Source organism: Plecotus auritus (genome assembly GCF_963455305.1).
Source record: "Plecotus auritus genome assembly, chromosome: 4".
Classification (NCBI taxonomy): Eukaryota; Metazoa; Chordata; class Mammalia; order Chiroptera; family Vespertilionidae; genus Plecotus; species Plecotus auritus.
In genome coordinates, this window is record NC_137775.1 from 41,917,689 (window position 1) to 41,944,959 (window position 27,271).

General features: G+C 39.5%; 1 protein-coding gene across 5 annotated transcripts in view; it reads left to right on the forward strand.

The window, feature by feature from the left end:
- RTN4IP1 (reticulon 4 interacting protein 1) overlaps positions 1–27,271 on the forward strand; it is a 46,345-nt gene that overhangs the window by 2,160 nt on the left and 16,914 nt on the right. For all 5 annotated transcript variants that reach the window (XM_080664271.1, XM_080664268.1, XM_080664272.1 and 2 more), the window contains 5 exons: positions 3,936–4,087; positions 4,892–4,960; positions 5,857–5,981; positions 19,679–19,727; positions 25,324–25,460. In XM_080664271.1, coding sequence (XP_080520397.1) covers positions 3,936–4,087; positions 4,892–4,960; positions 5,857–5,981; positions 19,679–19,727; positions 25,324–25,460 — 532 coding nt within the window. The remainder of the gene's footprint in view (positions 1–3,935; positions 4,088–4,891; positions 4,961–5,856; positions 5,982–19,678; positions 19,728–25,323; positions 25,461–27,271) is intronic.

Sequence of the window (27,271 nt, forward strand, 5' to 3'; positions counted from 1 at the left end):
CAGTTTATTCTTGTATTATTTATTAATTACTGTGTTATTTTCTATACGAACAACTTAAACCTGCTTTTGCCCCATCCTGTATGTGTACTATGCGTGATGAATTAAATTTCTTTCATATATGTATATATCTAATAACAAAGTTAAGATTAATTTAGGGTGAATCATTTTGTGGAATTTAGAGAGAAATATGAAAGAAGTTGAGACTTTGACTTCTTTAATTTCTTCCTTTTTGTTTCTAGGAGTTGTGTGATAGAGTAGAATAGCAATTCTCAAATTTTGTGTTAAGATCTTTTTACATGCATAATAATGATTTGGCTTTTGTTTATGTGAGTTATAGCTATGAATCTATCTCCCTTGTTAGAAATTAGAATAAGATAACTGGATCTTCATATGTATTTCTGTATTCAGTCTGTCACAATGTATCCATGCTTTTAAGTCAGGACTTACTGTATTTTTGTTCACTTTGACATAATAATTGCTAACACTACGTGAACATTTTGTTTTATTCCATTTACACTGGATGTGAAGATAATTTAATTTTTATAGGATATGTCTTTAAGTGGTTGTTTTACATCCAATGATAAGTTTTTACACCCAATGATCAATGAGTATAAATTGTGAAGGTAGATTGTATACTCTGTTAACTACTACCTGTTTCAGTATTGTACTTCACATATGTGGTTGTCATGCAGTCATTATTTTTATGGCATTTTACATTTTCACTTTAAGATTACAAACTAAAATTAGTAGTATTTTATCCATGAGCATATTTACATTTGTTTTCTTTTAGAACTGCTAACTTTCATTTCTTTGAATGCACATGCATAATTTATATTGTGTACATTTCAATTTCCGTAGAATGGCTGGATCTGGACTTTCTTTGCTACTATTTAATAATAAAATATTGTAACGTTTTACTTTTATATAGTATTCTTAAGACATCTTAGTTTATGATTTGAATGGGTAATATTATTTGCAAGTTTCTCTCTTTATATCCTGTTCATGGATTCTTTTTTGAGAATGTGCAATTGCTGTTGCAGAAAGTATCTGAAATGGTAGCTTGGGGAAATAAGTAATAACTAGAAGCTTGTAAACTATAGGAAGCAGTTTTCCTTGACAAGAAAACAAAGATATGCTATTTTCTTTTGAAAGATGAAAGTAGGCTGTTTTCCTGGAGATGGCCATTATTGTTGGACATAAAATCATAACTTATATAAATGGCTAAATAAATTTATTTCATTTAATAATATTTTATTCCCATCCCCCACCCCTGTGGTAACCAACAACTTGTTCTCCATATCTCTGGGTCCGTTCCTGTTTTGTTTGTTCATTTTTTTTTTAGATTCCACATCTAAGTGAAATCATATAGTATTTGCCTTTCTCTGTCTGAATTATTTCACTTAGCCTAATACCCTCAATCCATCCATGTTGTTTCAGATGGCAAGATTTCATTCTTTTTTCCTGCTGGATAATATTTCATTGTGTATATATATATCTCACATCTTCATTATCTGTTCATCTGTTGATGGACAGCTAGGTTGCTTCCGTACCTTGGCCATTACTAGGAATGCTGCAGTGAACACAGAATAATTTTGAAATAAAAAATACAGCCAACAACATCATACCAACAGTTCGGTTTCTTTAGGTGGAATTAGAGCTTTGAAACTGAGGACAGATTTATGATTTTCCAAATTATTCTAACTCTGACCCAATCAAACTGGCCACCTCTAACAATGGGATGAAGCTCTTAAGGGCCCCCATTTGTCATCAAGCAGGTTCTGAGTTACTAACTACCAGCTACATTTTGGATTTGGGACTAGTTTAGCTAATACTTGTGAGCCGGGGCTATTCAGTTGATAGGTTGGCATATCACCGTGACCAAGAAAACTAACTCTGCCCTGCCGGTCTGTACCGCAGAGAGGACTGAAGCCTTTTTGCAGCTCTGAAACAGCAGCTAATATTTGATATGACTTAATGCCTACTTCTGTTGCTCAAACCACATAGGAATTTCAGTAAATAATTGTTTAAATGTGTTTTAATGGTGGAAATGGAATGTAAGATAGGAAAAGTAAAATATGACTTTTGTATTACATGTGAAGATTTTTTTTTCTTTCTTTTCCTGATAGAGTGCACACCTAACTAGCTAGATGACAAATGTGTAATACTGGCATGATGGCTTAGATTTTCTGGGACTATCCCAACTTTCAAACACTTTCTCCCATATGTCTTTAATTAGAAAAACAGCTCTGCGAGCTACCCACCTGTTAGCATCTCTCCCTATATCTCCTACATTCCCTCCTACTTTATAGGTTAATTGTCATTGTTGTAAGGCCAGTCCTCCACTTGGGTTCTAGATTCTACCTCTCAGCTACTCTGGGGCATTGTTTCAGCAATTATCTCCTGCAGCTTGAATCTTATCTTTTCTATTGGGTCATTCCCATTAGCATACAGACTGCTGCTTCTCCCCTTTTAAAGAGGGGGTGGCAGGGGGGGCCACTAAAAAATCCTCTCTCCATCTCAGTTGTACCTCTGACTGTCTCCTACTTCCCATTCTCTGTATCTCCACACCACAACTGCTTCTATTAAGGTCACCTAATGTGTACTACCCCTGAGAGTGGGTTGGGGGAAAGGAGACTTATAGACTGGTTTAGTGATTCTGGAATTTAAATTGTGGTACATGACACAAGGTAAGCGGGGTGCTTATCTTGGAGAACTTCGCGACATGTTCTCAAAAAGATGTCAAGTAGAGAGACAATTACAGATACTTTTGTGTCTTGGAAATATATATGTATACATATGTATATATATAATTTATTATTTTTTTAAAAATTGATTTCAGAGAGGAAAGGGGGGCGGGAAGAGAGAGAGAAACATCAGTGATGAAGGAGAATCATTAATTGGCTGCCTCCTGCACATCCCCTGCTGGGGATTGAGCCCGTAACCCAGACATGCCCTGACTGGAAATTGAACCATGATCTCCTGGTTCATAGGTTGATGCCCAACCTCTGAGCCACACCAGCTAGGCCATTTTATATACTAGGATTATTGTAGATAGAGTAGCCAACTTACTTGAACCAAAAATATGATCAGAATGTTTTCAGTTCTACTTAGCTGATATTTATGTAAATGTTCTTAAAATAAATGGATATGTATAATAAAGCAATTAACTTGATTTAACGTATTAGAACAGGTGCAGATGAGTGGTTCTTTTTCACTGAAGAATCAATCTATGGACTTAATCCATAGATGTTCTTCGAACACTTTTTGGGAGGTGGGGGCCATTACTTATAGACCAATATCAGTGTTAGATATAACTATGCCTTATTTATTGGTTTATTAACTTCACACAGCTTAAGTGTTTCTCTTCTTCACCAGACTGGGCTCCAAACAACTTTGTTGTTTAAAAAGTTTATGAATGAATAAATTAAAGAAACTATCTTCAAAGAACAAACTAAAACTATAAGACAAAATTCTGAAAGTACTGAAGGCAGTTTCAAAATTGGATTTTAAGCAATGGTAGCTTTAGTTTAACAAGTGATTATAATTTTCCAAGTAATTTTCTTTGAAAGGAACAGCACTAATTGTTTTGTTTCTTTTTTATTGAATTTATTGGGGTGACATTGGTTAATAAAATTATGTAGGTTTCAGGTGTTCAGTTCTATAAAACATCATCTGTATATTGTATTGTGTTCACCACCCCAAGTCAAGTCTCCTTTGATCACCATATATCCCCCCTTTATCCATTTCTGCCTCCCACCCCCCTTCGGCACTCATTGTTTTTATGATTTCTTGTGTGGTGGCAAAACAAAATTATAAATTTTATTAATTTATAATCTACATCCAGAGTATCTAGAATTGTACCTGGCCTATACCCTGTAGTAGTTTTTAAATCAGCCCATTCTTTTGGAAGAAACATATAAAACTATATTTTATAGGTGGTTATGGAGCTGCAGCTTTAAATATGAAACGTGACCCTTTACATATTAAAATCAAAGGAGAAGAATTCCCCCTGACTCTGGGTCGGGATGTCTCTGGTGTGGTGATGGAATGTGGACTTAATGTGAGGTACTTCAAGCCTGGAGATGAGGTGAGTTATAGAATACTGCTATTCCTTTTCTAAATATGCAGATTTCATTCTGCTTCTTTTGGAAGTATCTTCCATGTCAGTGACCTTTCCTCTTCTTTCCAACAAATATACTGAGCTTTGGCTGGAACCCTTATTTTCTTGTCTCTGTTATCCTTGGTTCTGACAGAATAGCTTGACTGGGCTCAAGTGTTCTAAATCTAGTGCTTAAGAATTACAGGACTTTTTGTATGATTGGGACTGTTTTTCTTTTTATTGAAAGAATCTTTAAGTGACAATTTTCTACCTTATAGGCTAGATGGTTTTAAAATAGCTGAAGTTTGGTATAATCACCTGTCACTTGTCACTTTGAATGTTTACACCAAGAAATGAAAGTGAGTTCATAATAATAGCTAACACTGATCTTGTTGCTTTTCATAAAATAATTCTTTAATCTCTATGAAGTAAGTACAGTCAGGCCCACTTTACAGATGGGGAAACCAAGCTATACAGCTACACAGAAGTTCCACAGCTGGTAAGTGGTAGAGCCAGGATTCATGCCCCGGAGACTGTGCTCTTAGTGGTATTCTAAAATATGTAGTCAGCAAATAACAGCGGGATTTACTGGCATCTGCTTCCAGTGTGGCTTGACATCAAGTGCAGAATCATACTAAATAATACTTTTATATTGTGTAAAAATAACTCTTTTGGTTGTTGTATTGCTGACTTGTGCTTTTTTCATTGGGTGGAGTATGTATTGGGGACTACCCTCTTGCTTAGCTTTGGTTAAAAAAGATTTGTTTCTAATAAGTTGTGTGTGTGTTTCAGGTCTGGGCTGCAGTTCCTCCCTGGAAACAAGGCACTCTCTCAGAGTTTGTTGTAGTCAGTGGGAATGAGGTAATTCACCAATTCTGTGCTGAAATGCCATTAGAAAGTATAAACAAAGACGGACAAATATCTCTGTAATAATTGTGGGTTTTTTTTCAGATCAGGTTCATGTTTAATGGGTAGGTTTAAAAGAGCTAAGATAGAGAATAGGAATTTTTGAAAGATTAGAAAAGTATTTGATGTCATTTAATAACACTGCCTGCCAAAGTGGTATCTTTGTCTTGTGGAGCAGGGATTTGGAGTGAGATCTAGAAACCCTGCTGTGTTTCTTGGTTTTACCCAGTGTAAGTATGGAAACCAAATATACCAAATGGAGTGTACCGATTAATTATAAACAGAAGCATGGAAGTATCAAACTGTTTCAAGTAACCTTAAAAACAGGAGTCTAATCAAATACAGTCAGGAAGTCTGACAATTTGAACAGAGAGAAAGGGGTTAACATTGCGGAAATTGGCTACAGAAGGGAGGGAAGAAGGGATATTACTAAGATTAGAAAAAGTCTGGAAATATTACCTTCCAGTAAATGGGAGTAAAGGAAACAACTGATCTAAAAAAAAAAAAAAAAAAAAACAAATTACAATGTGTTTATGAGGGCCCAAGGTTTATTTGGATTTATTTCTGTGTATAGTCAGGACTAGTGGGATTATTGAATTAAGCAGCTATGTCTAATATTGTAGCCTGTAAAACATTACTGAGCCTCTGACCTCAGGAGGGCAGGTTGAGTCATCTGCAGGAAATTCTTTAGGGATAATCTTAAAATAGGGTATGTAATAAATACTGAACCTGGCAGAATATTATAGACTTATCTATGAGAATGGTTGGATTCCTGTGAAGGTAAATGTATTTAATTGCATTCATAGGTTTGTAAGTCATTGCTTATTTTTTACTGTTATCTTCAAATCTAGGTCTCTCACAAGCCCAAATCACTCACTCATACTCAAGCTGCCTCTTTGCCATATGTGGCTCTCACAGCCTGGTCTGCCATAAACAAGGTTGGCGGCCTGAATGAAAAAAATTGCACAGGAAAACGGTAAGTATCAATGGTGGCATCTAAACCTTCTCCCTTTCCTTTTGTAAGGTTTTTGCCATAGATTATCAGAAGCATTAAAACTAGGATCACTTACATGAGCAGAGTTGTGCTGACATTTAAAACAATTTCCAACGAACTCTGTTTGTGTCATTTTGCACTTTCTTAACTTTATTCTATTGATTCTTAGTCCAATCAAATGCAAATTGTAAAATTGAAATGTATAGATGGACTTTAGGACTCTGAACCTTCCAAAATAATGCAAAATTTTATGTGACTCTCGGGGAAGAAGGTCTGTGGCTTTTACCAGATTCCTAAAAGAGTTAAGAATCACTTTATATAATTTCTAAAGAAAGGTGCGGGTATTTTTTTCCTACCTCTACTAGGAGTTGCTCTCTCATACTTGTGAACGTCTATGAAAAGCAGATAGAAAGAGAATGCAAAACACTGCTGAATAATCTTGAGGTCTCTTAGGCTCAATGCTTTGTATTCTTCAGGTTAATTCTGGTGCTTCAAGGCCTTGAATGTAATGCTTGTTTTAAGTTAGCAACAATAGTGAGTAGAAATATCTTCAATGGACTTGAGTTCAGATTCAGCTTCTGCTGCTTCTAACTGGGTGGCCCACTTGGTCATTTCTCCTCCGTGAGTTTGTTTTTAATGAGATAATACAACTAAAACTAGTGGCACAGGTTGTGACACATGGGAGGCACTCAATAAATAGTGGCTACTATTGTTAGCAATGAGATTATATTCTTTGAACTTTAAAAAGTTGGTATCATAGGGAAAACTAGGTACTAAGAACCGTTTAGTGGTTGTGATGAGGAGAGAGCTATAGGTCAAATTTTAATAAATTACAATAACTTAGTTTTTGATTGCTAAGGATTGTGCAGATAAAATAACTGAAGTCTGTGCCATTTCATACTCCTGTTGTTATGAAACATTGCACTTTACATTTAATGTGTTGAGTTACAGAGCATTGGATTTAATAAAAGCTGTATTCCTGAAAGCAGTATGAAGGCTATTCATCTAATGAGGTGCTACCCTTTATCGTAGAATTCAAAGCAAATATTTATTCTAAAGGTCAACCATGTTTATTTTTTAAGCTTTGAGGCTTATCTTTCTTGAAGTTGCCGTTTTGGCTCAACACTTCGTTTAAATTAGTTTGACCACATAGTTTTTTCTAATGACTTGTTGTAGTTAATAACCTTGCAAAAATCTTATTCAAGGTTTTTAGACCTTTATTATTATTGTAGGCTCTGCATTGACACTGATGCTTTATTGTTTTGTTTTTCCTTAAAAGCATTATATTTTCTATGCCCACATGACTATGTGGTTAAAGATCTGTCATTCCTTCCACCATTTCAGGGCTCTCCAGGCGTACTTTTATTTAGTACCCTGAAGAAAACAATTTAGAAACAGATCTCGCTCTCTTCTCAGATACACAGATGTATGCCCCCATTTTACTGTTGGGTTTTTGGGTAATTCTGTGTTATCTTTTATTTGAACAATAATGGTTTGGAACTGGGGAAGTAGAGCCTTGGGTTCTATTCTCTGCTGCTAACTAATCAGGCAACAACATGCATGCTATCTATGGTCTCTTTGCACTTTCCCCCAAGGTACTGAATGTAGGACAGTGTAGGTTGTTAGGAGAGCTGTGAGAAGTGGAAAGTTTTATCCCATATAAGGTGATTTTATATTATATTGAGTTGGGCCTCTTCACTGATTTAGTCACATGTTAACCAAACTGGAGTGTATCCACTGTGAAGAGCCTCACTAGCTCACAGCATAGACTTCTGTCACATTTCCACGTGCATGGTGAGCAAGGATGCCTTTGTTCCAAAGGGAGTGAGAGGTTGGCCCTGGTGCTCTAAGAAATTTTAGTTTACGGAAATTACTGCACATGGGTGGTAATAATGGCCTACCTCTCCAACTTCTTATTTGTGAGAAACACATGAGAGAGTTAATTAAGGACCTTAAAATGCCGTGAAAAATACTTCTACATGAAGAAATTACTACCAGAGTGGAATTTTACTATACATAAACTCAGAGGTTCCAGTGTCCAAAGTGGCTTCTCTAAGCAATAATTCTTTTTCTGTTAGCTACCGGCATTAAGACGCTCTTTAGTCTACACAAAGCAGGTCAGTGTTTGTTATTAAGGACTTAAAGTCTGTTTTTATTTTCATTATTATTTTTTATTGAATTTCTTAGGGTGACATTGGTTAATAAAATTATATAGGTTTCAGGGGTACAATTCTGTAATACATTATCTGTATATTTTATTGTGTGTAAAGTCTGTTTTTCTAACTAGTTAATTAAAAAACAAAACCTAGCAATGATAAAAACACCCATCAGCACCTTGGGAGTAATGACAAACAGCATTTTGAAATTAAGACAACGCTTTCTAAGAGTTTGTTGTTGTTTACCTTTTCCTTTTAGTTTTATAATTTTTGCAAAAACTGAGCATCAGTGAACCAAGGGGATAACTTAATATTAATGTCATATAAAATGTTATTTTTGCCCACACTTTGGTATCACTAGAAAATGTCAGGTGAAATGATTTCCTTCTTACCTGCCCATCATAGTTTCTTCATGATTTATTCAGTAGGAACACATAGATAACTTAGGGATCTTAAAATGAGTACAAATTTTTTTAAAAGTGCTAACACTAGATATATATATATATATTTTTTTTTAATATTGATTTTTTTTTATTGATTTTTTACAGAGATATATATATATATATATATTTTTTTTTAATATTGATTTTTTTTTTTATTGATTTTTTACAGAGAGGAAGGAAGAGGGATAGAGAGTTAGAAACATCGATGAGAGAGAAACATCGATCAGCTGCCTCTTGCACACCCCCTACTGGGGATGTGCCCGCAACCAAGTTACATGCCCTTGACCGGAATCGAACCTGGGACCTTTCAGTCCACAGGCTGACGCTCTATCCACTGAGCCAAACCGGTTTGGCTAGATATATATTTTTAAAATATATTTTTATTGATTTCAGAGAGGAAGGGAGAGGGAGAGAGAGATAGAAACATCAATGATGAGAGAGAATCATTGATTTGCTGCCTCTTGCACGTCCCCTACTGGGGATCAAGCCCACAATCCAGGCCTGTGCCCCTGACCGGAATCAAACCTGGAACCCTTCAGTCCGCAGGTTGATGCTCTATCTACTGAGGCAAACTGGCTTGGGCAACACTAGATAATTTTTAAAGCAGTCTAATTATATTTATTAGTAGTGTCATGGTCCACCTTAAATATTTCATGCTCTGCCTGAAATTCATCTCTTATTGGGACAGTTGTACTTTACTCCGTTAGACGGAAGTATTAGAACGTGTTAGAAATTGAACCATTCCTCCTCCACAAAATAAGTTTCACTTTTAAATTTTATGTACCTTAAACTCAATGCAGTGAATTTAGGAATGCTTTTCATTGTTTCCTTTTGACATCAGGCTTCATGACAGTCATATTTTGTCAGGTAAGGTTAAATCAGGTATCTGATTAATTCTGTTTATAGAATTAGACACGCTCAAACTTAAAAACACTGGATTTACCCCTCTTCCCCAATATGCTTATATCGGTAATTATAATAGCTTTCTTCTTTCAGATGCCTTCACCTGCCTGTTATTCACCCCACCACCCACCTGTTTCTCCCCTCTCTATTTGCACCACCCCTGTGGTCTTTGGGTTTTCATTTGCACTTGACTAGGTTGTATAGTTAGAGGGGTAATGGGGAGGAGAAAGAAATTCTTGCATTTTACTTGCTGAAAGAAATTGTGGGATTTGGAAGAGGAGGAGAGGGAGAGTAGAGGCTCTGGTCTGGCCAGTGTGATGCAAATGAATCTGGCCTCTACCCCTGGACTGCTCTTCTAGGAGCTGCAGAGGAATCAGCTAAATGAATTAGTAGAAGACTTTGTCCTGGAAATTTGTGTTTTTGCAGATTAGTTTTCTAGGTGGCAGGCTAACTATCTAGTGAAGTATAGAAATCATTTACTTTTCAATGTACCATAATTAGCTTCCAGCCTTGCCATTCAGCTGCAGCTGTTCTCAGGGGTCATAGCTGACTAAGTCACCAACACAATGATACTTTTCAGTTCTTTCTTCATATATATATATATATATATATATATATATATATATATATATATATATGTATAGCCTATCTAATAAAAGTAATATGCAAATTAACCATCACTCTGCTACACCCACAAGCCACACCCACCAGCCAGTCAGGAGCGAATATGCAAATAAACCCAACCAAGATGGCTACGGCCACAGAGAGCAGGAGGGAGTCTTGGGTTTCCCTGGCGATGGAGGAAGCCAAGCTTTCTGCCTGGCAGGCCCAGGCCTCCACTCAAGGCTACAAAGTTTCAATGATAGAAGATACATAAACCCAAACAGAAATGGCGGCAGCCACGGAGCTGAAAAGAGCAGGAGGCTAGGGTTGCCCCCAGTGATGGAGGAAGCCAAGCTTTTCTCACACCCTGGCCGGCCCAGGCCTCCACTTAAGGCTACAAAGTTTCAATTGTAGAAGATAAATAAACTCCAGATACAGGGCCTCCGCTTGGGTCGCCAGAAGGCGTGGCCGGCCTGCAAACCACTACAGGCCCCTCGCCCAGGCCGCCCCACACCCCAAGGGAACCCCCACCCTGATCCGGGACACCCTTCAGGGCAAACCAGCTGGCTCCCACCTGTGCACCAGGCCTCTATCCTATCTAATAAAAGAGTAATATGCAGATTGACCATCACTCCAACACACAAGATGGCTGCCCCCATGTGGACCCAAGATGGCCAGCAGGGGAGGGCACTTGGGAGGGACCAGGCCTGCAGGGGAGGGCAGTTGGGGGGGACCCAGGCCTACAGGGGAGAGCAGTTGGGGGGTACCAGGCCTGCAGGGGAGGGCAGTTAGGGGTGACCAGGCCTGCAGGGGAGGGCAGTTAGGGGAAAACAGGCTGGCAGGGGAGCAGTTAGGCATCAATCAGGCTGGCAGGGGAGTGTTTAGGGGGTGATCAGGCTGGCAGGCAGAAGCGGTTAGGGGCAATCAGGAAGGCAGGCAGGCGAGCAGTTGGGAGCCAGCAGTCCTGGATTGTGAGAGGGATGTCCGACTGCCCGTTTATATACGAAATGGGCAGTCGGACATCCCTCGAGGGGTCCCAGATTGGAGAAGGTAAAGGCTGGGCTGAGGGTCACCCCCCGTGCATGAATTTCGTGCACCGGGCCTCTAGTATATACACACACACACACACACACACACACACACACACATATACATATATATACACACACACACTAGTGGCCCTGCGCAGTAGCTTGCTGCCGCTTGCCTCTGCTGGCATCCCCACCCACCGTTGCTCGTAGCTCTCCACCACAGTGTAGCTCACTGCCTCACCATCCTGTAGCTCTCCGCCCACAGCCCTGCCCTCCTGTAGCTCTCCGCCCACAGCCCTTCCCTCCTGTAGCTCTCCGCCCTCTGCTCTGCCCTCCTGTAGCTCTCCGTTGCTGGTAGCTCGCTGCCCCGTCCTCCTGCTGATTGGTCGTTACCATCATGGTGTAATGACCATTTGCATATTAACTCTATTATATAGGATACTAGAGGCCCATTGCACGATATTCGTGCAAGAATAGGCCCCTGGCTTCACTCCCAGCCACCCTGGAGCCAGCAAGTTCCCGCTCCCTGGCTGCCCGGAGCCGGCATGTCCTCACTTCTGTCTGGAGCACCACTCCAGTAGCTCCCTCCGCCGCCCCCCTTCCCCTCATAGCAGGCTTCACACCGCTCTGCATCTGCATATGCAAATTAACCTCCATCTTTGTTGGGTTAATTTGCATACTCTGATTGGCTGTGGGCCTAGCGGAGTGATGGTTAATTTGCATGTTTCTCTTTTATTAGGTAAGATATTTTATTGATTTCAGAGAGGAAGGGAGAGGGAGAGAGAGATGGAAACATCAATGATGAGAGAGAATCATTGATTGGCTGCCTCCTGCACACCCCCTACTGGGGATCTAGCCCACAACCCGGGCATGTAACCTTGACCAGAATTGAACTTGGGACCCTTCAGTCTGCTGACGTTCTAGCCACTGAACCAAATTGGCCAGGGCCTTTTCAGTTCTTATAATTTGAACTCTGAAGTATCTGGCACCATTGACCACTTCCTTAATATTCACTTTTCCCATGGTTTCAGGGACACCAGGCTCCTATAATTTTCCTCTCACCTTTTTGACCAGTTCTTGTCATTTTTAAAAACTACCCTCCCCCTTTATTCCTGTTATTCTTTTCCCTGTGTCCCACTCCATCATTCCTATCTCCCAGGATTATCTCATCTACTTCCAGTTCTATATATTTTGGTAACTTGCAGATTTATGTTTATAACCCCAACTTCTCTACCAATGTCCCCTTTGTATCTGAAACTCAACTTGAGCAAAACAAGACTAACTTATCACCCTAACTTTCTGTAGATTCCTAATGTCAGTTAACTATGATTTACCTTGAGCCAAAATCTGGTAATCATTTACAAACCCTGCTCCTTTCATTCCACTGTACTACTCTTTATGTTCATGTCATGTTAAGTTTAAAATTGTCAAATTTGGAAAAACGTCTTTAAAATTTCTTTAATATATGAGCTATAGATTTTGAGGCATTTGAAGTTTTGTCCTGCAGTGAATAAACCTAACATACCTTTGCATTTTAACTGACAACCCTCATTAACTTAATTTGTTGTTGATGTCTTCCCTATAGTGGTGTCAAGTAGCAAAAGTAATACAATTTAGTAACCAGGTTGATGTTCTTTAGTCAAGGGAAGGCAGTCCATGCATTGGGGGAAGTCAGTGCCTCACAAGCAGTGGGGCACTCTTCCCCAGGGATTTTGGACAAGAGCATGTTTTATAGAAGTTAGAAAAGGCAACATGGAAACAGGGAGTGATTGGTGAGGAGGTCAGTGATTGCTGAGGCTAAGGGGTCCTACTTTCCAGGATAGGGTAAGCTAGTGAAAACTGAATTGGAGGATTGTGATTGCTTTTATGTTTTCTTGGCAGCGATGCAGTTCCCATAAATGCAAGCTGACTTAGGTTTAGATTTGTGATGTCTTTTAATTTTTAATGTTAGTCTACAGACTAACTTCTGGTTCTGTACATCTCAAACCTTGTTTGACCATGTCCTTTTTCATCGCTCTCATAATCTAGTGCTAGGTACAATGGTCCTCAATCATATCATAATAAAATTTCATAATGCCTTATTGTGTTGTCATTTTTTACAGGGGCCTCAGCCAGAAACTTCAAAGGGTAGAGGAAAAAGATATTTTCCCTCTCCTACATAGCCAATGAAGCTTAAGCTTTGGGCCCTGAGAGGAGCCCCAGCAACATATTTGTGTGGACATGTTAGTGGGAAGTAGGAATATTCCTGGAAACCATTATGCAGAGAAAGAGACTTTCCTTTACCCTTCTAGGTGCTTTTGGCTGATCTGCTAATCAAATCGACATGAGACAGATTAGCAAGAGAAAATAATCAAGTTTAATTATATATATATGTATGGGAACCCCATATACATGAGAGAGTCCAAGACTCCACATACATGAGAGGTTCAGAGACAGAAAGTTAAAATGAGCTATAAATGGCATTCTGAGCTAGGGATGAGGTAAGTCACCTTGGGGCTTCAGAGGGGAGGAAGATCATTCAGATATTCAGTAATTAGAAGTTTACCCTGCTTTAGAGATAGGTCATAAACAGTTATTTCTGGTGATAACGGTTATTATGGGCAAGATCCCTAATTTAAGTTCTTTAAGGGGGAGATAAAAATTTTTCTTAAGCCTAAGGAGTCTTGATTGCTTTCAGCACAAAATAATCCACATACCAAAATAGCACACCTTGGGGAGCCTGTTCTGTACCCTTTCCGCATCCTTATATTAAGATAGCCTATAACAACTCTATTCTGAAATTAAAATGAACACATCAGTATTTCCCATTAAACCCAAAGCAAATGTGTTTTTAAATCAAGATTCCTTCAGCCCAGTCTAGTGTCATCTGAGAAGAGGGGAAGTATAATATACTGTAGGAGTGAAGAGACAGAACTTTCAACTGATTGTGATTAGTAGGTAGAGTGATCGTTTTCACTCTACCCTTCTGAGTTTTCTGCTGAGAGCCCTGGAATAAAAGATTCACAAGAGGAAAACCAATAGAAGCTTATGAGCATGTATACCTCACGTATACATGGGCAATACCTTCAGCTTAAACTATTCAATATGCTAAGGTGCCATATTTTGAGGATGCATGTCCTGAACCCCGTCAGCTCGATAGTAAATTCTCTGGCCATATCACTTCTCTCTCTTATCCACCCTATTGTTGCATCCTAAATGATCCTGCCCTCTTCTCTCTTCATCCTGTACCAGATTGAAGGAACCATTCCCACTGCCTATCCTATTTGGGGAGATGTGTTCCCAGTACCCCGGATTGAAATTCTGAACACATTTCCCACAGAATCATTGTTATACTTTGCACGAGGTTCTTGTTCCATTATGGGTTAACTAAACCTTTTTAAACTGCTACCCTGGGCACCTTGCCAAGATGTATAAATAGCTTTGTTTTCATGGGAAAATGTGTTTAAAGTTCCAAACAACTAATTCACACATGAACTCTTCTATAACTTGGGGAATGTGTCTACATGACTTACTGAGGCATAAAAGAAGGACACAAGTCCAGGCTGTTTCGGTCATGTTTGGTTGATTTGTTTTGTAGCTATATTCCACTTATTCAGATTGGTTTTCTCACTCACTTCAGGGAATCAACTTGGCATATTATGATATACTTTGCTATCGTTCACTTGTCACCCCTGCTCCACCCCCTGCCCAGATTAAAAAGGAGTGTCTGAAAAATGAAATGATACATTTTCAGTATCATCCTTTTTTTTTTTAATCCTCACCTGAAGATATTTTTCTACTGATTTTTGGAGAGATTGGTAAGGAGAGGGAGAGACAGAGAGAAATGTCTGTGAGAGAGACACATGGATTGGTTGCCTTTGCACATGTCCCAACCAGGGCTGGGGATCCAACCTGCAACCAAGGTACATGCCCTTGGCCAGAATCAAACCCGGGACCCTTCAGTCCACAGGCTGATGCTCTTTCAACGGAACCAAACCAGCTAGAGCATCATCCTTATTTTTGAAAAACCAGTTGTTTCTACTGATGGAAGATTTAGCCATATTTAAATCATCTTTGTTTCTGAGCCATTTGGACTTAATAAAGGGCACTCTGCTCTTATGATGTGGCTGTTTCCTCCCACAAGGGGAATTGTGCAGGTCATTTGCTTCTGTGTTAGAAAGGCAGAGAAACTAAACACAAGCTTAAATTAGATTGAAGAAGCCAATTTTTTCTTTTTCCTTGACTCCTATAGTATACCTTCATGATAATCATTTCACAGGTGATGAATCTGAGGCCTAGATAGTCAGTCAGTGGGAGTGTTGGGACTGGACCCCAGGTTTCTAGGTGCCAGCCCTGGCATTCAGAGATTTCTGGGGCTAATCCAGAACATAGAAGTTTGAAAGATGATTCCCTACTTCTGTATCTCTCACTATTTTGTAGTACATTTAATATATTTTTTATTTGTAAGGCAATTAGGGTGTTGATACCCTTGCCTCATATAATACTGAAAAACATGATTGTAGAGGACATAGGTGCCAAAATGCTAAGTAAAAAGTGACTCAGTCAGGAAAAAAAAAAGCCAACATTGCATTAGCATCTTAATGTATTTTAGGAAGAATTCAGAAGTTGGGCAGAAATGATATAAAATTAGATTTTAGGGTTTAAGAATACATAAGCAGTTTAATGATTATTCATACTTTTGCCCATATTTTATAAATCTGTCACAGTGTAATTCCCACTGACTTCAAAAGAAGATCTATATGTGGACTTAGGAAGTGTGAGAGAAATGTGATAGAAAATCTTGGCAATTTTGAATTATAGTGCTTTTTGCAAATAGAGTATTTCCTGGCACTTGCTCTGTATAAACCACTAAGCAATACAGCGCACCTTTCTGTACTATAACAGGCTTCTACTTAATGAGGTTTGAGTATATATTATAACCATTGTAGCTACTGGGTAGAAAGTATTCCAAGTATAGCACATAAGTGAAGGGCAGCTGGGGGTAAGCACAGCAGTGCTTTCCCTTTGTAGTGAAAGTGCTTTGAAGAGTACAACAAGAATAGTTAGTTTAGCCACAGGACTTTACACTGTAGAGAATCAACTGACTTAGTGCTGGCTTGAAAATGTATTTTGCCTGCTGTCCCTTTGTGGGACTTTCTTTGTTTGAAGCAAAGTGCGGGCCCTGGTTGAACCTGCACAGAACATGGAGTTTGCAGGACCAGAGAATGATGTGTCCCCAGGGCTTCTTTACAAGCTGACTAATGTTATGTTCCTTTCCTGTTTTGCACTAAGGTGCCATCAAGTGGCAATATCCAGAATTGAAGCTGCTATTGCAGCTCTCCCTCTTCTGCCAGGCACTGCTGAGAAACACATTTTTGCATTTTAATTTGGAGGAATGATACTGCTTTGGATCAAGAATTATAGGGAAGCAATGAACTGACAATAATGAGGTCAGAGACGTGTGTGGCAGTTGGATCCTTAAGCAACCATTATATTTGGTATCCTCTTAAATCCAGCATCCTCAGAGAATTAAAAATTGTTAAAGCCCGTTTATTTATTGGAATAAACTTTAATGCAGTCTTTCAAATAGCCAGGTGATTTATTCATTTGGGCAATAGCAATTGTTGCCTTAATTGTGGGATATAATGCTAATTTAGATTTTTTTCCTGTACACTGTATTATGTGTTCACCACCCAAAGTCAAGTCTCTGTCCATCACCATGTATCCCCTCTATACCCTCTTCCACCTCCCTCTACTCTCTCCACCCTGCAATCACCACACTGTTGTCCATGAGTTTTTTCTCTCTTTTTTCTTTTTTACTCAGTAACCACCCCCACCCCGACTGTGTCTGCTGCATCTAGGGTGGTATGCCCAGTGCTTGGGCATAATGTGAGATCTCTGTCCTCAAAATCTTGCAGAATAGCTTGGGAAACAAGTGAATGAATGAAAATGAACAATGTGCCAAATGCAGTGGCATGGGTATCAGGTTTGGGGCTATCTCAGGAGTATTGTGCAGGAAAACTGGGACTTGAGCCTTCAGAGGAAGGAGAGAACTTAGCAGATAGTGAAGGCATTTGAGAGCCTGAGGAATGAGCTCATGTACATGGGACTTGAAGTAAGAAGTGAGGGACCAAGGGTGGCTGAGAGTTCTGTCCAGGAAATAGTGAGAGGGGTCAGAATTCAGATGAAGATTAGATTGTGAAGAACTTAAATGAGAGTTTGACTAATTACCTTTCTATAAGAATGGGCCACAATAAGAGGGTAATTGTGACTGAATTAATCTTTAGATGTATCAGTGAGGCAGTTTTAATGCTTTTTCCCTTCATTTAAGTACTAAAGCGATTAAATATGTGAATTGAAGGATTTTAGAGGAGTTGATCTTTAAAGTTTCTTCTATTTATAATTTATAATTTAGTGAATTTCAATGTAATTCTTCTGGAAGAAATAAATGTACAAGGAGACTTAAAATTACATTTAATGGTATTAATTTTAAAGGGAACAGCTGGCTCAGAAACTTTACTAATAACTTTTAAGATCTAAAGCAAGCATGTCAAACTCGCAGCCCTCAGGGCGCATGCAGCCCACAACAAATAATTTTGTGGTCCAGCCAATATAACGGTATGTAAGAAATGTTTTAATAAAAATTTTGTAATTTAATTTTTACAATATACTGTTATACATAATTATTAATAACGAACTATAATGTTCGCTAATGATTGATTACTATAATCATGTTGCTGGGAGTTCTGTGAGAAATAGTGAGAGGGGTCAGAATTCAGATGAAGATTAGATTGTGAAGAACTTAAATGAGAGTTTGACTAATTACCTTTCTATAGAATGGGCCACAATAAGAGGGTAATCGTGAATGATTACCCTTACGCGCCTTAGTCTCAGGCGCACCATTTGCCTCCACTAATACTAGCAGCGAATATTTTAGCAGCTGGTTGCCACATCATTAGTCTTGTACTGACTTGTTTGCTGTGTGCAACAGGAAGTATTTCCCTTTTGGAGAACAAGAAAAATAGGTTTATTTGCATTACGCTTATTAATTTGTGCAGTTATTCAGTGTCTGATAAGTTAATGTTCAAGAGAAAATATTAAATTTTATTAAAATGTTCTATTATTTTATGTTAAAGATTACTCATTTATTTCAGCCCTTTGTATTTAGCATGTCTCTATGGAAATAAGCCTATGTTTCTATGAAAATTGAAACTTTTGTTTTTTTTGCGGCCCACATAAACTTAAACCTTATTTATTTGGCCCGTGTTAGCCTTTGAGTTTGATATGCTTTGAGAGTGACAACCAGCCTTCTGTAATTTGGGTAAGAGAGAAAAAACTAAAATGAAACTAGGGCTAAGATTGTAGACAAAATACATGCTCTAAGTTCAGGTGTACTTTCTAGAGACCGGTGGCAAAATTCTCCATACTTACCAGCAGCCAAGGCAAAGAGGGACCCACAACTAGCAGTTACACAATGTGTCATGACAAATAGAAGCACAGCTACTCCCACCACTTAATCTTAAAAAAATGTTTTTCTATAGGCACTCTTAAAGAGAATTCTCATGAAGAATTTTCTCAACAGTATCTCCTTAGCTAAAGTGTTAAAAGTCAAACTGTCACTATAATGTTCCTCAGCCTATATTGGTGCATAACATCAAAGTGCAGTTCAGTACAAACGATTGTCTGGGGACCTGAAACTGCAGTCTAACGAAGGTAGTGCACTGGTGCTCTGGCTTAAGTCAAGAATAAAATTTAGTAAGAGTATGTAAAGCAGTGATTCTTGAATAGTGGGTCCATTTCTTTGGGAAATTGATAATAGGTCTGGGTTCCTCTCCTCCCCAATGCGCATATGCATAATCATACCAAATTTTGTTCATTATTTTAGTCTATTCACAATTTCAAAGGGTTCACACCCTTACCCCTCCCACTCTCACTCATCTATAATCTTCCTGATGTACACCCTTGGTCTAGAGTTGCAGGTGGGCTACAGTAATCAAACATGGTAAAAACTGGAGCACAAGAATGTTTGTGCTGATAGGACAGATGCATCTGCTTTAACAGGAAGCCAAATTGAGGCTGAGATTTCCATTTATGAAAGTCGATGAGCTTGATGGGACATGTGTGAACAAAAGATGTTTATTCCACTTTGGCTGGAATGTGGTCAGGAATGTGATTTTTCTTAGAGAGCAACTGAGTCTACTCTAACATACTAAAAAGGGCCCCAGAGCTCTCTCTTTTACAGAGAAAGCCATGGTGATTTTAACTTAGAAAAATTGTAAGTCAGATGTTACCAAGAGCCATCTGAGCTTCTTTAAAAAAGACAAATTATTGGTAGTTTTGGTATTCTTGGTAAAGAGTTTATAGAATGTCTAACTTGAAGTATTTATAGCTTACTGGTGAATTTAAAATAAAAATCCTTGTGTAATATAATCTTGAGAAGCTGAATGACTTTATTTGCTTTTGGGATTGTTTATCTTTAAGCCAGTTGCATGGTGAAAACATCTTGTTTATTTACCCAGTTTTATTGGCTTAATGTTCTCATTGTAGTTTCTTTTGCATTGCAGTGTTTTAATCTTGGGTGCTTCAGGTGGAGTTGGTACTTTTGCTATACAGGTAAACAATTTTTTTTCTTTTAATTTTGAAAAGAATTTATATGTGCTGCTCTAGGGTTTTTTGTTGTAGTAGAATTAATACATTAACAAGAGAAATAATAAGACTGATTGATGATGATGGAGGTGATGATAGTTTAAGACTTATTTTGAGCCAACTATAGTATGCTAGCACTTTACAAACATTAACTATTTAAGCCTGCTAGGTTTTTTTTTGTTGGTTTGTTTGTTTTAGATAACACCTATATATATAAAAGCTTAAGCGAACATCGCAACCAAACGGACAACCGAACAGGCTGCATGGGGCAGCTAGGCCGGCAGTGGGGTTAGTGAGGGGTAACCGAATGACTGAGCAGCAGGTTGCATGGGGCAACCAGGCCGGCAGGGAGGGTCAGTGAGGGGCGACCAAACGACCAAACAGCAGGCTGCATGGGGCGACCAGGCCTGCAGGGGGTTCAGTGAGGGGTGACCAAACGACTGCGCAGCATGGGGTGACCAGGCTGGCAGGGGGTTAGTGAGGAGCAACCAAACGACTGAACAACAGGCTGCATGAGGCGACCAAACCTGCAAGGGGGGGCAGTTGGGGGCAACCAGGCCTGCAGAGGGGGGCATTGAGGGGTGACCAGGCCAGCGGGGGGGGGGGGCAGTTGGGGGCAACTAGGCTGGCAGAAGGGGAGTTGGGGGTGACCAGGCTAGTAGGGGGGATAGTTAGGGGCGATCAGGCAGGCAGGCAGGTGAGCAGTTAGGAGCCAGTGGTCCCAGATTGTGAGAGGGATGTCCGACTGCCAGTTTAGGCCTCATCCCCAGGGCCTAATCTGGCAGTCAGACATCCCCCGAAGGGTCCCAGATTGGAGAGGGTGCAGGCTGGGCTGAGGGGACTCCCCCCCCCTTCCCCTGTGCACAAATTTCATGCACTGGGCCTCTAGTTGGTTAATAACACTATTTAAGTTTTAGGTGTACAACATTATAATTCAGTATATACTATATACACTGTAGAGTGCTCACCACCACTAAAAGTTTAGATTCCATCCATCACCATATATTTGGTCCCTTTTAACCATTTGACCTCCCCTCACCTCTTCCCCTCTGGTAACCACTATTGTATTGTCTCTAGTTTTTGTTTTGTTTTGTTCGTTTCTTTTTGGTTGTATATTTCACATGTGAATGAAATAATACAGTTTTTGTTGTATTATGTTTGATTTATTTCACTTAACATAATATCCTCAAGATCCATTTATGTTATTACAAATAGCAATACTGTCTTTTTTATGGCTGAGTAGTATTCCATTGTATATGTAGTTTTTAGTTGTTTTTTTGTGTTTCTTATTTTGGTTGTTGAATTATATGAGTTCTTTATATATTTTGGATATTACCTTCTTATTAGATATATCATTTGCAAATATTTCTCCTATTCAGTTGCTTGCCTTTTTGTTGTTGATAATTTCCATTGCTGTGCAGAAGCTTTGTATTTTTTATATAGTCCCATTTGTTTATTTTTGTTTTGTTTCCCTTGCTATTCAAGTCAAATCCACAAAATCATCACTAAGACCGATGTGTAGAGGCTTAATGTCTATGATTTCTTCTATGTATTTTATGGTTTCAGATCTTTCCAGTCTTTACTCCATTTTGAGTTAATTTTTGTGTATGGTATAAGATAGTGGTCTAGTTTATTCTTTTGAATGTGGCTGTCCAGTTTTCCCAACACTATTTATTGAAGGGACTTTTCTTCTCTATTGTATATTCTTGGCTCCTTTGTTGTAAATTAGTTGTCTATATATGTGTGGGTTTATTTTTAGACTTCAATTCTGTTCCATTGGACTGTGTTTGTTTTTCTGCCAGTACCATGCTGTTTTGTTTTTGTATTATTACTGTAGCTTTGTTGTATAGTTTGAAATTGGGGAGTATGATACCTCTAGCTTTGTTCTTTTTTCTCAGTATTGCTTTGGTTACTAGCGGTCTTTTGTGGTTCCATACAAATTTTAAGGTTTTTTGCTCTATTTCTGTGAAAAATGCCATTGGAATTTTGATAAGGATTGCATTGAGTCCATAGATTACTTGAGGTAATATGGACATTTTAACAATATTGATCCTAATGCATGAGCACGGAATCTCTCTCCATTTCTTTGTGTCTCCTTCAGTTTCTTTTAAAAATGTAAGATGGCCAAAACCGGTTTGCTCAGTGGATAGAGCATCAGCCTTCGGACTGAAAGGTCCCGGGTTCGATTCCGGTCAAGGGCATGTAACTTGGTTGCGGGCACATCCCCAGTAGGAGGTGTGCAAGAGGCAGCTGATCGATGTTTCTCTCTCATCGATGTTTCTGACTATCTATCCCTCTTCCTTCCTCTCTGTAAAAAATCAATAAAATATATTTAAAAAAAAAATGTAAGATGACTTTTTATCTTGTCAATAGAAAGATTATTATTTCATGAATTTCTAAATTCACATAAATTATTTTTTCTTAAAAGCCTGAGGGAAAGGTAGGTTCAGTAAATTCACTGTAATTTCAGCTTGCCTTCTAAGAAGGAAATTTTCTAATGTAGAAGGAAGTGTTAATCTTTCCAGTGGCTTAATATATGAGTTACTTTGTGGATGTCTTGTATAAGAAATGTTGGAAAGCTTTGTAGTCTTGAATTTGAATAGGAAGGATCAATATGAACTCGACATATTTTGTGTACTGGTGTATGCAAAGCTGTCTCATGAAATATCTTTGCTCCTTAAAAGAAAGCAGGGCTTTTTGGAGAAATGGCAGATTCCAGATCTGGGGCACAAAATGAACCTGGAATATATTAAATAGTGAGGAAACTATTAACTTGAAGGAACTCCCAAAGATGTGACACTTTGAGTTTCAGTAATAGTGGTAATTATTATGGATCAAAACCCTTCAAATATATTTAAATCCATGAATTCATGATGATATATTTTTTAAAAGTGCTCAGTTTTGGAAGAGGACCAACTTATTTAAAAACTGAAAGAGGTAAGCAATTATGTGTCTTGCCTTTACTGTACGAACTTTATCTGAGTAAACAAAGCATGTTTCTTCATAAAAGTACTCGAACTACTAAATTAAAAAAAAAAAAAGAATATTATTTTGCAACCACCAGTAGACAGCTGCTAAGATAATAAGAGCAACAACCAGACATGATGTGCCTGCTCTCATTTTGCCAGACACTGTCCATAGTCTTGCTAGAGGGATTGAAACAGAAGACACAGAGCACAGAGCAGCATGTGGAACTGAGCCCTGAGTGTGCAATTAGAAATTCCTCACTGGGAAACTGCAGGTCAGGTCAATGGCCTGGATTTTTTCACAGATAAATTATTACAAAGTGAAGGGATAGAAGAGGAACCTATAGTTTAAAAAGAGACTTAGAAGACATTGAATTTTAAAAATACACAAGACGAAACTATAGTGTCTAGGGAATGCTTATCTGGGTGCTAAAACAATATTTTTAAATGCAAGGAGGTGATCACTATAAACATCACGATAGTGATGACTTCCAGGGAGGGAGAGACTTGTGTTGGGGTGGGTCACATAGAAAAGCTTTTGGAATGGCTGCTGTTTTCTGTTTCTGCATTGTGTCTGCCATGTACGCATTTTTTTTATACTCGTGCTTTATTTTACATAAAAAAATTTTAAAGGTAAAGCTGTTTTTAAAATCTATTAGTGGTGTTTAAAGATACTAGATAGTTCTAAGTGGGAGAGGAAAAACTAGAAATTTGGAAAAAATTCATTGAACTGTTTTAACATGTGATAAATTTTTCCTGAGGATTTAATACTGTTTAAAGAAACCATTAAATGTAGTGCTTAAAACATAATTTCCTTTTTTCTCCACAGTCTCTTTTTTTATATAGGTACTGGATATTTATCTTGGATTATATTCTTCACATAATTGAATATAGATTGGGACTTGCTATTGAAAGCAACATGTCATTGTACTCAAGTGTCTCTGTTTGCAGCCATACATTTTACATGATGTCACTCCTAAATGTTTTAATTCCCCTCATATTTCCAGGGCATATAAATCCTTGGTCAATATTGCTTTTAAAACTGAGAGATTAGGTAAGATTATAAATGGTTTTTAAAGCCTTTATTCATTTTTGTATTTAAGATTTGTATTGATTTTTCTAGAGAGAAAGGAAGGGAGAGGGAGAGAAAGATTGAAACATCAATGATGAGAGAGAATCATTGATTGGCTGCCTCCTGTACACCCCCTACTGGGGATCGAGCCCAACCCAAGCATGTACCCTTGACCAGAATTGAACCTGGAATCCTTCACTCCATAGGTTGATGCTCTATCAACTGAGCCAAACCAGCTAGGGCGAGCTAATTGCTTTGATAGAGCTGCCTTACTCAAGACTGTATTAAAGATACAGATGAAGAAATGTTGCATTTTTATGTTCTGAATATATTTAAAATTGTCATTTTCTGAGAACATGTTTTTATTTATTTTCTAGGGGCCCAGTGCATGAATTCCTTGAAAGGAACTGTGGGCCACGAGGCTGCGGTGGGCACAGGGGCAGGTCTCGGCCCAACCTCCGCGGCCCCTGGTCCCGTCTGCTGGCAGCCCCGCTCCCACCACCACCACTCCCACACGCTGATGGTGCCAGTCCTGTTTGCACCCGCTGACGGCGTGGAGTGATTGGGGCCGGCACCAGCAGCGGGTGTGAGTGACGGCTGCTGCCCCCATCGCCCCTCAGGAGCAAGGGGAGGTGGATAAACCCTCTGGGTGATCAGGGCTGGCATCCGCCGCTCACACCCGCTGCTGACCCTGAGTGATCGGGACTGGCACTGGGCGCTGGCAGTGGGTGCAAGCGGGGGCTCTGGCGCCAGCAACAGGTGCGAGCAGGGCTATCGCCAGCAGCAGGTGTGAGTGGTGGCTGCCAGTCCCGATTGCCCCTCAGGAGCAGGGGGAAGTAGAGAAGTGCTAAGGGGTGATTGGGGCTGGCAGCCACCGCTCGCATCCACTGACGGTGCTGAGTGATTGGGATCAGCGCTAGGCACCGGCAGTGAGTGAGCACCGAGTAGGACCGCCGCGCTCAGGAGCCAAGAATTTTCAGTAACCACCAGAGCAACTGGTGCCCCACCTTGGTCTGGTGCCTCCCCCCACCCCCAGCTCACCTGCTCCACCATCTCACCGCGGCCAACACCCACCATGTTCCGTGCAGGCCCCCTGGTGGTCAGTGCACATCATAGTGATTGGTTGTTCCGCTGTTTGGTCTATTTGCATATTAGGGTTTTATATATATAGATTTGCCATTTACTTTTGTCAACCTTAAAAGTACTAAACTTGAGGCTATGGACTCCTGTCTTTTCTGATACTGGTGAAGCATTGAGCCCTTCTCTTATTGGATTGGTTATAACTTCATGACAACAGGCAACTGGCTGTCTCATCTAGGGAAATGAGATCTACTTCTTGGAATTTTCTGAGTGAACAAAAGTTGAATCATTTTTACTAGTTTCTGACAGATGGTTTCCTGTAGTGCTCATTAAGACGAAGCACTTAGAGTTCTCTAGAGATCAATGTGATATATGTACACATGGTGCCAGCTATTTTAAAAAATGCAGTTTTCTACTTTCTCTCCCCCCGCCTTTTATTTGGCAGGTAATGAAAGCATGGGATGCTCATGTGACAGCAGTTTGCTCTCAGGATGCCAGTGGACTTGTAAAGAAACTTGGGGCAGATGATGTAATTGATTACAAATCTGGAAATGTGGAGGAACAATTGAAATCTTTAAAACCGTATGTATTAGAACAATGTTCACAGTTGATAATGAAAGCCTGAGATGGTTTGGTGATCATGTTGGAATCTTAGAGAAGAATCTATGAAAATATTCAATGTCATTAGAAATCATTTAGGTTGGTTTCTGTTTTAATTCCAGATATTAATATAGCACAGTAACACAGTGAGATAGGTATTGAGAAAGATATTTTGCTAACGTGGTCTTTTCAGTTAACTTCCATTACTGGCTTGTAACAGGTCTGAAGGCAAAATTGGAAGTGTGTTCCTTTTGATGGCATCTGTCACCACAGGAAGAACTTAGAGCGGTGCATGAAAATTTATGCTTAGCACTAAACACATTTTTGGCTTAATAAGGGCTTCACAGAAACAAAGGCAGCATAAATATTGATGATGGGAGCACTGTGAATGTTCTTGGTGTCTCTGAATGCCAGGCTGTGGTTTGACCTAATGTACAAATGGGAGCAGATTCAGGCATTTTGCTAGGCCCTGTTCATCTTGACTGTGGGTGCTTATTAATCTGGTCTTCATCTGACCAAGATATGCTGAGAGCATAACCTAGAAGTGTTTGGAAATCTACTTTACTGCTTCTTTTTCTTTACTGAGAATCAAACTGGCCATCTTTCAGTGTACAGTGCCTGGGCTGATGTCCAGCCAACTGAGCCACATGGCCAGGGCTTACTGCTTCTTTTTCAAAGGTGTTTCCTTTTTCGATTACTTTTCAGAAGTCAGTTATTCTTGGCCACTTTATGTAGAAATACATTTTCATGGCTTAAAAAAAAAAAAAGGAGAATAAAGGGAGCCCCTGTCTGACTGCCTAGCCTGTCTCAGCCAGCACCCCTAGCTCCCAACAGCAGTATGGCAGTGAACCCAGGAACTGACTGCTTATTCCTTCAACTGTTTATGGAGCCTCCACTCTTGCCAAACAGTGTTCTAAGCAAAGGATGCGATACATTGGTGAACAAGACAAATTTCCCTTTCATGGCACTTATATTCTAGTCAGGGAGGCTTCATTGGCAAGTGCTCTCAAGAACACCGATGCAGGGAAAGGGGAAAACAAATGGTGAGGAGTCTGTTTGATATACGGTGTTTTAAAAATGCCTCTGAAGCATTGGAGCAGAGGCATCTGTGGGCAAGCCAGGAGGGTGGGATTTTTTAAAAACCTGTTCCCTGATGTATCCCTCCACTTGGAACAGTATAGTAGCATGTAGTGGGTGCTCAGTAAGCAAAAACATGCACAAAGTAAACCAACAACCAAAGTATTTGTTTACTGAGTTATTGAGGGAAACTTAGGAACAGAGCAGTTGTTCCAGATGGAGGCAATAGCAAATATAAAGCCCCCGTGGCAGAACTCACTTGGCATGTTTGCAGGATGACAAGGTCCCTGGCAGAGATCTTGTCCACTACTTCCACCCTGTGTGTCAGAACCTAGGCCTCTCTGGGTCTTCGAGATCTGGCTTCTAGGTAGTGGTAGTTTCCACTGATCTCATACCTTCTGCTGCCTCTAGGAACAGCAGTATGAGACTGAGGCCAAGGCCAACCCATTGCCTCTATCTTCCTTACCTTTTAACATGTCTGGAGTATGTCACCAGAGAATAGGGAACTGACAAATGAAAGGCTGTAGCACACTCAGACCAGCACCCACAGCTGTGCTACAGTTTGCTCCTCCACATCGCTCATGAGTGGTCTTATTCCTCTGCTTACTCCTTTCCAGTAGGGGGATCTCATCAGCTTACAAATGCAGACCATTACTTTTTTTTTTTTTTTTTTTTGACAGCTTTAGTTCAAATTTATCTCTATAACTTCTTAGTGG